Source organism: Salmo salar, chromosome ssa22, assembly GCF_905237065.1.
Source record: "Salmo salar chromosome ssa22, Ssal_v3.1, whole genome shotgun sequence".
Lineage (NCBI taxonomy): Eukaryota > Metazoa > Chordata > Actinopteri > Salmoniformes > Salmonidae > Salmo > Salmo salar.
In genome coordinates, this window is record NC_059463.1 from 54,271,898 (window position 1) to 54,288,046 (window position 16,149).

The 16,149-nt window shown below is 45.8% G+C and overlaps 1 protein-coding gene across 3 annotated transcripts in view; it reads right to left on the reverse strand.

Annotated features, from left to right (window-relative positions):
* Positions 1–16,149, reverse strand: part of grip2b (glutamate receptor interacting protein 2b) — a 234,409-nt gene that overhangs the window by 29,629 nt on the left and 188,631 nt on the right. For all 3 annotated transcript variants that reach the window (XM_014168262.2, XM_045705195.1, XM_014168261.2), the window contains exons 21-22: positions 9,105–9,222; positions 2,435–2,782 (exon numbers count right to left, since the gene is read on the reverse strand). In XM_014168262.2, the coding sequence (XP_014023737.2) occupies positions 2,435–2,782; positions 9,105–9,222 (466 nt within the window). The remainder of the gene's footprint in view (positions 1–2,434; positions 2,783–9,104; positions 9,223–16,149) is intronic.

The window sequence follows — 16,149 nt, forward strand, 5'->3', positions numbered from 1 at the left end:
GGACATAGCTGGACATAGCTGGATATAGTTGGACATTGCTGGATATAGCTGGATATAGCTGGACACAGCTGGACATAGCTGGATATAGCTAGATATAGCTAGATATAGCTGGACATAGCTGGATGTAGCTGGATATAGCTGGATATAGCTGGACATAGATGGACATTGCTGTATATAGCTGGGCATAGCTGGATATAGCTGTACATAGCTGGACTTAACTGGACATAGATGGACATTGCTGTATATAGCTGGGCTTAGCTGGATATAGCTGGACATAGCTGAATATAGCTGGACATAGCTGGATATAGCTGGATATAACTGGATATAGCTGAACATTGCTGGATATAGCTGGATATAGCTGGACATAGCTGGACATATCTGAATATAGCTGGATATAGCTGGACATAGCTGGATCTAGCTGGATATAGCTGGATATAACTGCATATAGCTGGACATAGCTGGATATAGCTGGACATAGCTGGATATAGCTGGATATAACTGGATATAGCTAGACATAGCTGAACATAGCTGGACATAGCTGGATATAGCTGGATAAAGCTAGACACAGCTGAACGTAGCTAGACATAGCTGAACACAGCTGGACATAGCTGGATATAGCTGGACATAGCTGGATATAGCTGGATATAGCTGAACATAGCTAGATATTGCTGAACATAGCTGGACATAGCTGAACCTAGCTGGATATAGCTGGATATAGCTGGATATAGCTGGATAAAGCTAGACACAGCTGAACGTAGCTAGACATAACTGAACACAGCTGGACATAGCTGTATATAGCTGGATATAGCTGAACATAGCTAGACATTGCTGAACATATCTAGACACAGCTGGACATAGCTGGACATAGCTGGATATAGCTGGATATAGAAGGACATAGCTGGAAATAGCTGGACATAGCTAGACATAGCTGAATATAGCTGGACATAGCTGGACATAGCTGAACATAGCTGGATATAACTGGATATAACTGGATATAGTTGGACATAGCTGGATATAGCTGGATATTGCTGGACATAGCTATGTAGCTTGATGTAGCTGGACACATAACTCCTTTAACACTGTTAGTATTGCTCATATGTCCTGCATCTTCACACATGGCTGCACAGCTTTGTGACATAATGGGGCTTTGGGATGGTTGAACATATACTTAAAATGCTAACTAAAGCCAATGACAGACTAGGGTGGTGGCTATGGTTCAACCTTTACCTCTGAGGGATGTGAAGCCTGCATTTAGCAGGCACTCTTATTCTGTGACTTGCAGTATTGTACAATAAGTGTATTCAGCATCACGATCTTCGCAAGTAAAACCTTCCTCAGAAAGAGCCGCTATTGGCAAGACCAGTGCTATTGAGAAAACCTACTACAGCAGGCAGTGAAGAGCAGGGTGCACAAGCCAATCAATACATTAGAGTGTTGTTAGTCAATAATGTATGTATTGATATATTATTGATTACTGTGGTCTATTACTGTACACTGTCTAGACCCCAACAGGAAGGAACAACAGATTATGGTGGAGTCAAGTCATAAACGTCAAGTCAGTCAGGTTGCCGTGGTGCAGTGCTCTTTAACCCTGTTTCTGGAGAGCTACCCTCCTGTAGGTTTTAACTCCCACCCTGTTCCTGGAGAGCTACCCTCCTGTAGGTTTTAACTCCAACCCTGTTCCTGGAGAGCTACCCTCCTGTAGGTTTTAACTCCCACCCTGTTACTGGAGAGCTACCCTCCTGTAGGTTTTAACTCCAACCCTGTTCCTGGAGAGCTACCCTCCTGTAGGTTTTAACTCCAACCCTGTTCCTGGAAAGCTACCCTCCTGTAGGTTTTAACTCCCACCCTGTTCCTGGAGAGCTACCCTCCTGTAGGTTTTAACTCCAACCCTGTTCCTGGAGAGCTACCCTCCTGAGCAAGGCAGGTAACCCACGGTTACCGTAGTCACTGACTAGGTATCCCCATTTCCCTTTCCTGTAGGTTTTAACTCCAACCCTGTCCCTGGAGAGCTGCCCTCTTGTAGGTTTACACTCCAACGCCAGTCGATTCAGATAATCAACCAACTAATTATAAGAATCAAGTGCGCTTGATTAGGGTTGGAGTGAAATCCTACGGGACGGCAGCTCTCCAGGAACAGGGTTGGAGTGAAATCCTACGGGACGGCAGCTCTCCAGAAACAGGGTTGGAGTGGAATCCTACAGGGCGCCAGCTCTCCAGGAACAGGGTTGGAGTGAAATCCTACAGGGCGCCAGCTCTCCAGGAACAGGGTTGGAGTGAAATCCTACAGGGCACCAGCTCTCCAGGAACAGGGTTGGAGTGAAATCCTACGGGACGGCAGTTCTCCAGGAACAGAGTTGGAGTGAAATTCTATGGGACGGCAGTTCTCCAGGAACAGGGTTGGAGAGCCCTGCATGGTGGGTACATTAGTCACCTTGTGTAGCTCAAGAGGGGTCGGGGACAAGATCTCCTGCATCTCCTCCTTGATTCTGCGGGATTCCCAGGTCTTCTCAGACACCCGGAGTGTGTTCTTGGCCTTGGCCTCATGATGCAGCTGGGTCCTGGCCTCGTGGTGCAGGAGCTGGGCCTCCGGGGGCAGATGGGCCTCCTGGTGGAGGTGGACCTCCTGGTGCAGGTGTGTCTTCGCATCGTGGTGCAGGAGGGAGCTCCTCCGTAGAGGGCTGACGCGGGGCTGGCTGACGGGGTCCCCAGGGTGGGAGACGTTATGGGACTTGTTACCATCCACCCCAATACTGATGGCACTGCCTGTCATGATGGATGCCTACAGAGAGAAAGTAGAGTAGAGTAGAGTAGAGTAGAGTACAGAGTAGAGCATAGTAGAGTAGAGTAGAGTACAGATTAGAGTACATAGTAGAGTAGAGAAGAGTACAGAGTAGAGTAGAGTACAGAGTAGAGTAGAGTAGAGTAGAGAAGAGTACAGAGTAGAGTAGAGTACATAGTAGAGCATAGTAGAGTAGAGTAGAGTAGAGTACAGAGTAGAGTGGAGTAGAGTAGAGTACATAGTAGAGTACAGAGTAGAGTAGAGTACAGAGTAGAGTAGAGTACATAGTAGAGCAGAGTAGAGTTCAGAGTAAAGTAGAGTACAGTAGAGTACAGAGTAGAGCATAGTAGAGTACAGTAGAGTTCAGAGTAGAGCATAGTAGAGTACAGTAGAGTAGTGTAGAGTGCAGAGTAGAGTAGAGTAGAGTAGAGTAGAGTAGAGAGTAGAGTAAAGTACATAGTAGAGTATAGTAGAGTACGGAGTAGAGCATAGTAGAGTAGAGTAGAGTAGAGAAGAGTACAGAGTAGAGTAGAATACATAGTAGAGCATAGTAGAGTAGAGTAGAGTAGAGTACAGAGTAGAGTGGAGTAGAATAGAGTACATAGTAGAGTACAGAGTAGAGTAGAGTAGAGTACAGAGTAGAGTAGAGTACATAGTAGAGCAGAGTAGAGTTCAGAGTAAAGTAGAGTACAGTAGAGTACTGAGTAGAGCATAGTAGAGTACAGTAGAGTAGAGCAGAGCAGAGTAGAGTACAGAGTAGAGTAGAGTTCAGAGTAGAGCATAGTAGAGTACAGTAGAGTAGTGTAGAGTGCAGAGTAGAGTAGAGTAGAGCAGAGTAGAGTACAGAGTAGAGTAGAGTACAGAGTAGAGCATAGTAGAGTAGAGTACAGTACATAGTAGAGTACAGAGTAGAGTAGAGTACAGAGAAGAGTAGAGTAGAGTACAGAGTAGAGTAGAGTAGAGTAGAGTAGAGCAGAGATTAGAGTTCAGAGTAGAGAGTAGAGTACATAGTAGAGCATAGTAGAGTAGAGTAGAGTAGAGTAAAGTACATAGTAGAGTACAGAGTAGAGTAGAGTAGAGTACATAGTAGAGCACAGAGTAGAGTACAGTAGAGTACAGTAGAGTACAGAGTAGAGCATAGTAGAGTACAGTAGAGTAGAGTAGTGTAGAGTACAGAGTAGAGCATAGCAGAGTAGAGTAGAGTACATAGTAGAGCATAGTAGAGTAGAGTAGAGCAGAGTAGAGTACATAGTAGAGTACAGAGAAGAGTAGAGTAGAGTACAGAGTAGAGTACAGAGTAGAGAGTAGAGAGTAGAGTACATAGTAGAATAGAGTAGAGTACAGAGTAGAGTACAGAGTAGAGTAGGGTATAGTACAGAGCAGAGTAGAGTACAGAGTAGAGTACATAGTAGAGTAGAGTAGAGTACAGAGTAGAGTAGAGTACAGAGTAGAGTTCATAGTAGAGTTGAGTACAGAGTAGAGTGCAGCATAGAGTACAGAGTAGAGTAGAGTACAGAGTTGAGTACATAGTAGAGTAGAGTACAGAGTAGAGTACATAGTAGAGTAGAGTAGAGTACAGAGTAGAGTAGAGTACAGAGTAGAGTGCATAGTAGAGTAGAGTAGAGTCGAGTACAGAGCAGAGTCGAGTACAGAGTAAAGTAGAGTAGAGAGGAACAGAGTAGAGTACAGAGAAGAGTAGAGTAGAGTACAGAGTAGAGTACAGAGTAGAGAGTAGAGAGTAGAGTACATAGTAGAATAGAGTAGAGTACAGAGTAGAGTACAGAGTAGAGTAGAGTATAGTACAGAGCAGAGTAGAGTACAGAGTAGAGTACATAGTAGAGTAGAGTACAGAGTAGAGTAGAGTACAGAGTAGAGTTCATAGTAGAGTTGAGTACAGAGTAGAGTGCAGCATAGAGTACAGAGTAGAGTAGAGTAGAGTACAGAGTAGAGTACATAGTAGAGTAGAGTACAGAGTAGAGTACATAGTAGAGTAGAGTAGAGTACAGAGTAGAGTACAGAGTAGAGTGCATAGTAGAGTAGAGTAGAGTCGAGTACAGAGCAGAGTCGAGTACAGAGTAAAGTAGAGTAGAGAGTAGAGTAGAGTAGAGTGTAGAGTACATAGTAGAGTAGAGTACAGAGTAGAGTACAGAGTAGAGTAGAGTAGAGTACAGAGTACAAAGTAGAGTACAGAGTAGAGTAGAGAGCAAAGTAGAGTACAGAGTAGAGTACACAGTAGAGTACATAGTAGAGTACAGAGTAGAGTACAGAGTAGAGTAGAGTAGAGTCGAGTACAGAGCAGAGTCGTGTACAGAGCAGAGTCGAGTACAGAGTAAAGTAGAGAGTAGAGTAGAGTACAGAGTAGAGTACATAGTAGAGTAGAGTAGAGTACAGAGTAGAGTAAAGAGTAAAGAGTAGAGTAGAGTACAGAGTAGAGTAGAGTAGAGAGTAGAGTAGAGTAGAGTACAGAGTAGAGTACAGAGGAGAGTACAGAGTAGAGTACAGAGTAGAGTTGAGTACAGAGTAGAGTGCATCATAGAGTACATAGTAGAGTAGAGTAGAGTACATAGTAGAGTAGAGTAGAGTAGAGTAGAGTAGAGTACAGAGTAGAGTACAGAGTAGAGTAGAGAACAGAGTAGAGTACAGAGTAGAGTGCATAGTAGAGTGCATAGTAGAGTAGAGTAGAGAGCAGAGTAGAGTACAGAGTAGAGTAGAGAGTAGAGTAGACTAGAGTCGAGTACAGAGTAGAGTAGAGTACAGAGTAGAGTAGAGTACAGAGTAGAGTAGAGTACAGAGTAGAGTAGAGTAGAGTACAGAGTAGAGTAGAGTACAGAGTAGAGTACATAGTAGAGTAGAGTAGAGTACATAGTAGAGTAGAGTAGAGTACAGAGTAGAGTACACAGTAGAGTAGAGAGCAGAGTACAGAGTAGAGTGCATAGTAGAGTAGAGTAGAGAGCAGAGTAGAGTACAGAGTAGAGTAGAGTACAGAGTAGAGTAGAGTAGAGTAGAGTACAGAGTAGAGTAGAGTAGAGTAGAGTAGAGTAGAGCATATTAAAGTAGAGTAGAGCATTGTAAATCATAGCAAAGTAGAGTAGAGCAGAGTAGAGTAGAGAATAGTAGAGCATAGAGCAGAGCATAGCAAAGTAGAGTAGAGCAGAGTAGAGTAGAGTAGAGAATAGTAGAGCATAGAGCAGAGCATAGCAAAGTAGAGCAAAGTAGAGTAGAGCAGAGTAGAGTAGAGAACAGTAGAGGAGAGTAGAGCAGAGTAGAGTAGAGTAGAGAACAGTAGAGTATAGTAGAGTATAGAGTAGAGTAGAGCATAGTAAAGTAGAGTAGCGCATTGTAAATCATAGCAAAGTAGAGTAGAGCAGAGTAGAATAGAGTAGAGAATAGTAGAGCATAGAGCAGAGCATAGCAAAGTAGAGAAAAGTAGAGTCGAGCAGAGTCGAGTAGAGAACAGTGGAGGAGAGTAAAGCAGAGTAGAGTAGAGAACAGTAGAGGAGAGGAGAGTAGAGCAGAGTAGAGTAGAGTAGAAAAGAGAACAGTAGAGTATAGTAGAGTATAGAGTAGAGTAGAGAACAGTAGAGGAGAGTAGAGCAGAGTAGAGTAGAGTAGAAAAGAGAACAGTAGAGTATAGTAGAGTATAGAGTAGAGTAGAGCAGAGAAGAGTAGAAAAGCCAAGACACCCGGACCCCTTAAATAGCAACACATTTGACCACTCCTATGTCTTATAACACTTAATAAAGTCATGTAAATTCTGTTTTCCACTGACATTAAAATAGAACACACTGCAGACTGAGACTCCAGTACCTGGCAAGGAAGCTACTGGAGGGGTTTCAGCACATTTATAATGGACTCCACAAAGTTCCTCAGGATGCTTCACAAATCACGCCTTATTGCCAATTTAGGGCACTACCAGGGTCCATAGGTCTCTGGCCAAGAGTAGTGCACTACATAGTAAATAGGGTGTCATTTGGGACGCATCCCCAGTCTGTAAATATATCATGTGTATGGGACCACTGGGAACTGTAGACTAACATGCTGGAATAACATTATACTGGGAACTGTAGACTAACATGCTGGAATAACATTATACTGGGAACTGTAGACTAACATGCTGGAATAACATTATACTGGGAACTGTAGACTAACATGCTGGAATAACATTATACTGGGAACTGTAGACTAACATGCTGGAATAACATTATACTGGGAACTGTAGACTAACATGCTGGAATAACATTATACTGGGAACTGTAGACTAACATGCTGGAATAACATTATACTGGAAACTGTAGACTAACATGCTGGAATAACATTATACTGGAAACTGTAGACTAACATGCTGGAATAACATTATACTGGAAACTGTAGACTAACATGCTGGAATAACATTATACTGAGAACTGTAGACTAACATGCTGGAATAACATTATACTGAGAACTGTAGACTAACATGCTGGAATAACATTATACTGGAAACTGTAGACTAACATGCTGGAATAACATTATACTGGAAACTGTAGACTCACATGCTGGAATAACATTATACTGGAAACTGTAGACTAACATGCTGGAATAACATTATACTGAGAACTGTAGACTAACATGCTGGAATAACATTATATTGGGAACTGTAGACTAACATGCTGGAATAACATTATACTGGAAACTGTAGACTAACATGCTGGAATAACATTATATTGGGAACTGTAGGCTCACATGCCGGAATAACATTATATTGGGAACTGTAGACTAACATGCTGGAATAACATTATATTGGGAACTGTAGACTAACATGCTGGAATAACATTATACTGGAAACTGTAGACTAACATGCTGGAATAACATTATACTGAGAACTGTAGACTTACATGCTGGAATAACATTATATTGGGAACTGTAGACTAACATGCTGGAATAACATTATACTGGAAACTGTAGACTAACATGCTGAAATAACATTATACTGGGAGCTGTAGACTAACATGCTGGAATAACATTATACTGGGAACTGTAGACTAACATGCTGGAATAACATTATACTGGGAACTGTAGACTAACATGCTGGAATAACATAATAATGGGAGCTGTAGACTAACATGCTGGAATAACATTATACTGAGAACTGTAGACTAACATGCTGGAATAACATTATACTGGGAACTGTAGACTAACATGCTGGAATAACATTATACTGGGAACTGTAGACTAACATGCTGGAATAACATTATACTGGAAACTGTAGACTAACATGCTGGAATAACATTATCCTGGAAACTGTAGAATAACATGCTGGAATAACATTATACTGGGAACTGTAGACTAACATGCTGGAATAACATTATACTGGAAACTGTAGACTAACATGCTGGAATAACATTATACTGGGAACTGTAGACTAATATGCTGGAATAACATTATACTGCTGTAACGACCAAAGCAGTTTCCAGCTGTGGTCTGAAGATGCGAGCAGAAACTAAAAATTGTCGATGTCCACCTGTCTTTTTATTGACATCCTAATATAGGTACAGAAACAGATCCAGGCTATATTTTTTATAATAAACTGGGTGGTCGAGCCCTGAATGCTGATTGGCTGACAGACATGGTATATCAGATTGTATACCACGGGTACGACAAAGCATTGGTAACCAGTTTATAATAGCAATAACGCACCTTGGGAGTTTGTGGTATATGGCCAATATAACACGGCTAAGGGCTGTATCCAGGCACTACGCGTTGCGCATAAGAAAAGCCCTTAGCCGTGGAATATTGGCCATATACCAAACCCTTGGGCCTTATTGCTTAAATAGTTCCTGTGGTATTTTGGCGTTTTATTAGGATCCCCATTAGCTGTTGCAAAAGCAGCAGCTACTCTTCCTGGGGTCCACACAAAACATGAAACATGACATAATACAGAACATCAATAGACAAGAACAGTTCAAGGACAGAACTAGCATACATTGTTTGTTAGTATGCAGTCTTTCCAAGAATGTCTCTATGTTACTGTGACCATGCTAGGCCCAACACAACAGGACACCAGCAGCAGGAGTGGAATAACAAATAGACACCTGGATGTTCAGTATGTGTGCCACTGTATTCCTGCAACTTCCTGTACTGTCAAATTGTGCTCTTTGGTCTTATTGGTACACAGAGAAACCTTTCCCCATTGGAATTTACATGGATCTAAGTATGCAGGACCTTTTCTTCACTTTTGTTCAGTCTCTTATCTTCCTTGTGAGGTGTGTGGCAGATTCCTCCGTTTTTAAAGGTTCAGAGACAGTTGATTGTCTTAATTGACCCAGGTCAGTTACTGTAGTAATACCTCTATCTCTCTGAGCAGCTCAGACTGTCCACAGGTCTCCAAGTCTTCCAGGGCCTGACACCAGAAACTGTCCTCGTGGTCTAGCATGATGCCGTCACTATGAGGCTGGCTGGTGTATCTGTGACAACACAGGAAGGTGCACGTGTTAAATGTTACATGTTAGATGAAGTAGTACGTACATTTAGGATGTCATCACTGTGGAGCCGGCTGGTGTATCTCAGTCAAGACAGGAAGAAAACAGAACACATGTGACATGTTAGATGAAGTGGTCATCATGGTTGAAGATGGCGCTGCGGTGGGTAGCTGCCATTTTACAGGCTCCTGACCAATTCTGATATTTTGTGGGATTTTTTATGCTGATTTTACCTTTTTTTTTGTACATAATATTTAAGCCACAGCTTCTGGACATCAGAACAGCGATGACTAACCTCGATTTGGATGAAGATTTCTACTTCAACGAGTCGGCAGCTGTGGATGTACCACTCATTCTGGACCAAGCCCTAATCCCAAGGAATCAAAAGCGACAGCGCAAGAGAGGCAAACGAGTGGGCTCCTTGACAAGACTATGTCGGCGATTAAATAAATCGCCTCTACTCTCCAATCTATTGGTGAACGTAAAATCACCAGAAAATAAACTGGATGAGCTCCGTTTGAGACTATCCTATCAACGGACCTGAAGAACTGTAATATCCTAGATTTCTCAGGGTCATGTCTGAATAAGGACATGGATAATATGCAGCTTCGGGTAAGGTTAAGGGGGAGGTGCGCAATCTCTAACATTAAGGAAGTCTTGAGGTTCTACTTGCCTGAGTTAGTATAGCTTATACTATTTATTTATCACCACAAACCAATGTCGGCACTAAGACTCAACAAGCTGTATAGGGCCATAAGCAAACAAGAAAATGCACATCCAGAGGCGGCGCTCCTAGTGGCGGGTGATTTTAATGCAGGGAAACTGAAATCTGTCTTACCTCATTTTAACCAGCATGTCACCTGTGCAACTAGAGGCAAATAAACTCTAGATCACCTTTACTCCACACACAGAGATGTATACAAAGCTCTCCCACACCCTCCATGTGGCAAATCTGACCATAACTCTATCCTCTTGATTCCTGCTTACAAGCAAAAACTCAAACAGGAAGTACCAGCTCAATACGGAAGTGGTCCGATGAAGTGGATGCTAAGCTACAGGACTGTTCCGCTAGCACAGACTGGAATATGGTCCAGGATTCATCCGACAACATTGAGGAGTTTACCACATCAGTCAAGTGTGTCAATGACGACGTTCCCACAGTGACCGTACGTACGTACAGTGAGGGAAAAAAGTATTTGATCCCCTGCTGATTTTGTACGTTTGCCACTGACAAAGAAATGATCAGTCTATAATTTTAATGGTAGGTTTATTTGAACAGTGAGAGACAGAATAACAACAAAAAAATCCAGAAAAACGCATGTCAAAAATGTTATAAATTGATTTGCATTTTAATGAGGGGAATAAGTGTTTGACCCCTCTGCAAAACATGACTTAGTACTTGATGGCAAAACCCTTGTTGGCAATAATAGAGGTCAGATGTTTCTTGTAGTTGGCCACCAGGTTTCCACACATCTCAGGAGGGATTTTGTCCTACTCCTCCTTGTAGATCTTCTCAAAGCCATTAAGGTTTCAAGGCTGACGTTTGGCAACTCGAACCTTCAGCTCCCTCCACAGATTTTCTATGGGATTAAGGTCTGGAGACTGGCTAGACCACTCCAGGACCATAATGTGCTTCTTCTTGAGCCACTCCTGTGTTGCCTTGGCCGTGTGTTTTGGGTCATTGTCATGCTGGAATACTCATCCACGACCCATTTACAATGCCCTGGCTGAGGGAAGGAGGTTCTCACCTGAGATTTGACGGTACATGGCCCCGTCCATCGTCCCTTTGATGCGGTGAAGTTGTCCTGTCCCCTTAGCAGAAAAACATCCCCAAAGCATAATGTTTCCACCTCCATGTTTGACAGTGGGGATGGTGTTCTTGGGGTCATAGGCAGCATTCCTCCTCCTCCAAACACAGCGAGTTGAATTGATGCTAAAGAGCTCCATTTTGGTTTCATCTGACCACAACACTTTCACCCAGTTGTTCTCTGAATCATTCAGATGTTCATTGGCAAACATCAGACGGGCATGTATATGTGCTTTCTTGAGCAGGGGGACCTTGCGGGCGCTGCAGGATTTCAGTCCTTCACGGCGTAGTGTGTTACCAATTGTTTTCTTGGTGACTATGGTCCCAGCTGCCTTGAAATCATTGACAAGATCCTCCCGTGTAGTTCTGGGCTGATTCCTCACCGTTTTCATGATCATTGTAACTACACAGGGTGAGATCTGCATGGAGCCCCACGCCGAGGGAGATTGACAGTTCTTTTGTATTTCTTCAATTTGAGAATAATCGCACCAACTGTTGTCACCTTCTCACCAAGCTGCTTGGCGATGGTCTTGTAGCCCATTCCAGCCTTGTGTAGGTCTACAATCTTGTCCCTGACATCCTTGGAGAGCTCTTTGGTCTTGGCCATGGTGGAGAGTTTGGAATCTGATTCTGTAGACAGGTGTCTTTTATACAGGTAACAAGCTGAGATTAGGAGCACTCTCTATAACCCTCCTGTAGTCTTGGCGGGGTCAGAGTGACCCGGGGCAGCGTTATGAGTTGTTTCCCTCTGTCTGTGTGGGGTCAGAGTGACCCGGGGCAGCATTATGAGTTGTTTCCCTGTGTCTTGGCGGGGTCAGAGTGACCCGGGGCAGCGTTATGAGTTGTTTCCCTGTGTCTGTGTGGGGTCAGAGTGATCCGGGGCAGCGTTATGAGTTGTTTCCCTGTGTCCGTGTGGGGTCAGAGTGACCCGGGGCATCGTTATGAGTTGTGGACAGTGGTGCAACAGGGGCTGAGCGGCGGGCCGTGTAGAGAGGCTACTAATGTGGTCAGCGGCGCTTGCCCTGGTCATTGTGGTGGCGGTGTTGGCGGTGGTCTCTGTTCCCCTACAAGAGTATGTGGGCATAGTATATGTTTGAGACCAAGGAGTGGACCCTGGGTCACCATGACCGTGCATTTCACCGCAGCGCAGGTCCTTGAACAGATATTCTCCAGTGTGGACCAGGAAGAAGAGTCGTGTGACTCGGAAGAGGAGGAGGAGGTTTCGGAAGATGAAGACGGCGAAAAATACTACCCCGAGAGCGAGGCCGAGGACCCGTCGCAGTCATGCTCCTCTTCGGAGGGAGAGGGAGAGGGAGATGTAGGGAGAGGAATAGAGAGAGTGAGAGAGGGCGAGCTGGAAACAGAGCGAGCGAGAGGAATAGAGAGAGGGAGAGAGGTCGAGCGAGAAACAGAGCCAGGGAGAGGAATAGAGAGAGTGAGAGAGGGTGAGAGGGAAACAGAGCCAGGGAGAGGAATAGAGAGAGTGAGAGAGGGCGAGCTGGAAATAGAGCGAGCGACAGAGGGAGCGAGAGGAATAGAGAGAGGGAGAGGGGGCAAGCTGGAAATAGAGCGAGCAACAGAGCGAGCGAGAGGAATAGAGAGAGGGAGAGAGGTCGAGCGAGAGACGTTGCTGTCAAAAAACGGCAAAATCAAATGGTCCTCCGTGGCCTATCGCAGCAGCCGAGACCGGCCCCGGCCGATCTGCCACCCTGGCCCCGCCGTGACGCCGGGCTCCATGGCCTACGCCGTCTCACATGCGCTCGACATCGCGTCCACCTTCCAGCTGTTTGTCACACCAGCGATAGAAAGGATAATTGTGGACATGACAAATCTGCAGGCGGTGAGAAAATACGGCGACGGCTGACGAGCCATGGACTCCACCGACCTGCGTGCCTACATAGGGCTGCTAATCCTAGCGGGCGTCTATAGGTCCCGAGGTGAGGCTGCGGCCAGCCTGTGTGACGCAGAGAGGCAGGACCGTGTTCCGCGCCACCATGCCGCTCAAGGTCTTTCACAAGTACTCGAGGCTGCTGCGATTCGACGACCGCCAGTCGAGACCCGCGAGACTCGCCACCGACAGACTCGCGTCCATAAGAGAGGTCTGGAACCTGTGGGAGGAGCGGCTGCCGGCCCTCGAAAACCCAGGGCCTGACTTGACAGTGGACAAACAACTGGTCCCGTTCAGAGGTACTGTCTATGTATCTGTGTATGTGTGTGTAGAGAGGCAGTAGTAGTAGCAGCAGCAGCAGTAGTAGCAGCAGTAGCAGTAGCAGCAGTGGAGGCGGCGGTTAACATAAATGCCATGCGCCCCAATGAAGAGCCAGTAATGACGCTGCTAATCTCTTCTCCCTCTCCAAAAAGGACGCTGCCCTTTCCGACAGTACATTCCCAGCAAGCCAGCCAAATACGGCATCAAGTCGTGGGTGGCCTGCGATGCCAGGTCCAGCTACGCTTGGAAGATGCAAGTCTACACCGGTAAGGCGGCCAGCAGAGGCCCCGAGAAGAACAAGGGTGCGCGAGTCGTCCTCGATCTGACAAAGGGACTGCGCAGTGGTCACAATGTCACCTGTGACAATTTCTTCACCTCCTACAAACTCGGACAGCGGCTCCTCGAGAGGAACCTCACCATGGTCGGCACGGTGCGAAAGAACAAGCCCGAGCTCCCTCCCACGCTGCTCCAGTCAAAGGGCAGATAGGTCTTGTCCTCGAGGTTCGCCTTCACGCCCACCGCCAGTAGTGTCCTACCTGGCAAAGAGAAATAAGAACATGCTACTTCTGAGCATGCTGCACACAGAGGCCGACGTTAGCGATCGCCGCAACAGGAAGCCGGCCCTCATCCTAGACTACAACTGCAACAAGGGCGGCGTTGACAACCTAGACAAGGTGGTCGGAACCTACAGCTGCAGACGGATGACTGCCCGCTGGCCCCTAGTCATCTTCCACAACATACTCGAAGTATCCTCCTACAACGCCTTTGTCATATGGCAAGAGATCAAGCCCGAATGGATGCCTCGGAAGCGGAACAAGAGGAGGTTGTTCCTGGAGCAGCTGGGAAAGGCCCTTGTGAAGCCATTGATCCAAAGAAGGCAGCGTCTCCCCCGTACCGAAGCGGCGTCCGCACTTGTCAAAGTCCTACAGAGTGCTACTGCCGCGGCTCATCCACAAGCCCGGGAGCACGCCGCTTGCCCGGCCGCCTCTGACACCCCCACGCTAGGGGCAAGTAAGAGGAAGAGGTGTCAGCTTTGCCCACCCAAGAAGGACGCCAAGACACACACTGTGTGCTGCAGGTGTAAGAAATACATCTGCAAAGGCTGTTCACACGCATACTGTCACACTTGTGCCCACTGGGTGTTTAGCCAAGACGGGAGAGGGTGACCCAGGGGGGGACACGGGGAGTAGGCATAATAGGAGGACAACGGGAGGGTTAAGAGTGTGCTCCTAATCTCAGCTCGTTACCTGTATAAAAGACACCTGGGATCCAGAAATCTTTCTGATTGAGAGGGGGTCAAATGCTTATTTCCCTCATTAAAATGCAAATCAATTTATAACATTTTTGACAAGCGTTTTTCTGGATTTTTTGTTGTTATTCTGTCTCTCACTGTTTAAATAAACCTGCCATTAAAATTATAGACTGATCATTTCTTTGTCAGTGGGAAAACGTACAAAAGCAGGGGATCAAATACTTTTTCCCTCACTGTACGTACGTATACCATCCAGAAGCCATGGATTACAGGCAACGTCTGCACTGAGCTAAAGGCTATGGCTGTCGCTTTCAAGGAGCAGGACACTAATCTGGAGGTTTATAACATATCCCGCTATGACCTCCGATTAGCCATCAAACAATCAAAACGTCAATACAGGACTAAGATCGAATCCTACTACGCCGGCTCTGACGCTTGTCGGATGTGGCAGGGCTTGCAAACTATCATGGATTACAAAGGGAAACCAGCTGTGAGTTGACCAGTGAAGCGAGCCTACCAGACAATCTAAATTCCTTCTATGCTCGGTTCGAGGCAAGCAACACTGAACCATGCATGAGTGCGCCAGCTTTTCCCAGACGACTTTGTGATCTCGCTCTCCATAGCCGATGTGAGTAAGACCTTTAAACAAGTTAACATTCACAAGGCTGTGGGGCCAGACAGGTTACCAAGACGCGTACTCAGAGCAGCTGGAAAGTGTCTTTACTAACATTTCAACCTCTCCCTGACCCCATCTGTAATACCTGCATGTTTCAAGCAGACCACCATTGTCCCTGGGCCCAAGAACAGCAAGGTAACCTTTCTAAATGACTATCGCCTCATAGCACTCACATCTGTAGTCATGAAATGCTTTGAAAGGCTGGTATTGGCTCACATCAACACCATCATCCCAGATACCCTGGACCCACTCCAATTCGCATACCGCCCCAACAGATCCACAGATGACAACAGGACCCTAAACAGCTTCTACCCCCAAGCCATAAGACTGCTAAATAGTTAACCAATAGCTACCGGGACTATTTGTATTGACCCTTTTGCACTAACTCTTTTGACTCATAATATTCACTGCTGCTGTTATTATCTATCCCGTTGCATAGTTACTTTATCCCTACCTATATGTGCATATCTACCTCAATTACCTCGTACCCCTGCACATCAACTCAGTACTGGTACCCTGAGTATATAGCCAAGTTACCGTTAGACATTGTGTATTTAGTCATTGTGTTATTAATTGTGTTGTCTAATTGCTACAACTCCCCAACGGGCTTGGGAGAGGCGAAAGTCGAGTCATGCGTCCTCCCAAACATGACCCTGCCAAGCCGCACTGCATATTACCACACTGCTCGCTTAACCCAGAAGCCAGCCGCACCAACGTGTCAGAGGGAAAACCGCTCAACTGACGATAGAAGTCAGCTTGCAGGCTCCGGCCACAAGGAGTCGCTAGAGCACGATGAGTCAAGGAAATCACTCCGGGCCAAACCCTCCCTTGACCCGGACGACGCTGGGCCAATTGTGCACCACCCTACTGGGCTACCGGTCACGGCCAGCTGTGACACAGCCTGGGATCAAACCCGAGGCTGTAGTGGCACGTCAGACCGCTGAAATGCAGTGCCTCAGACCACTGAA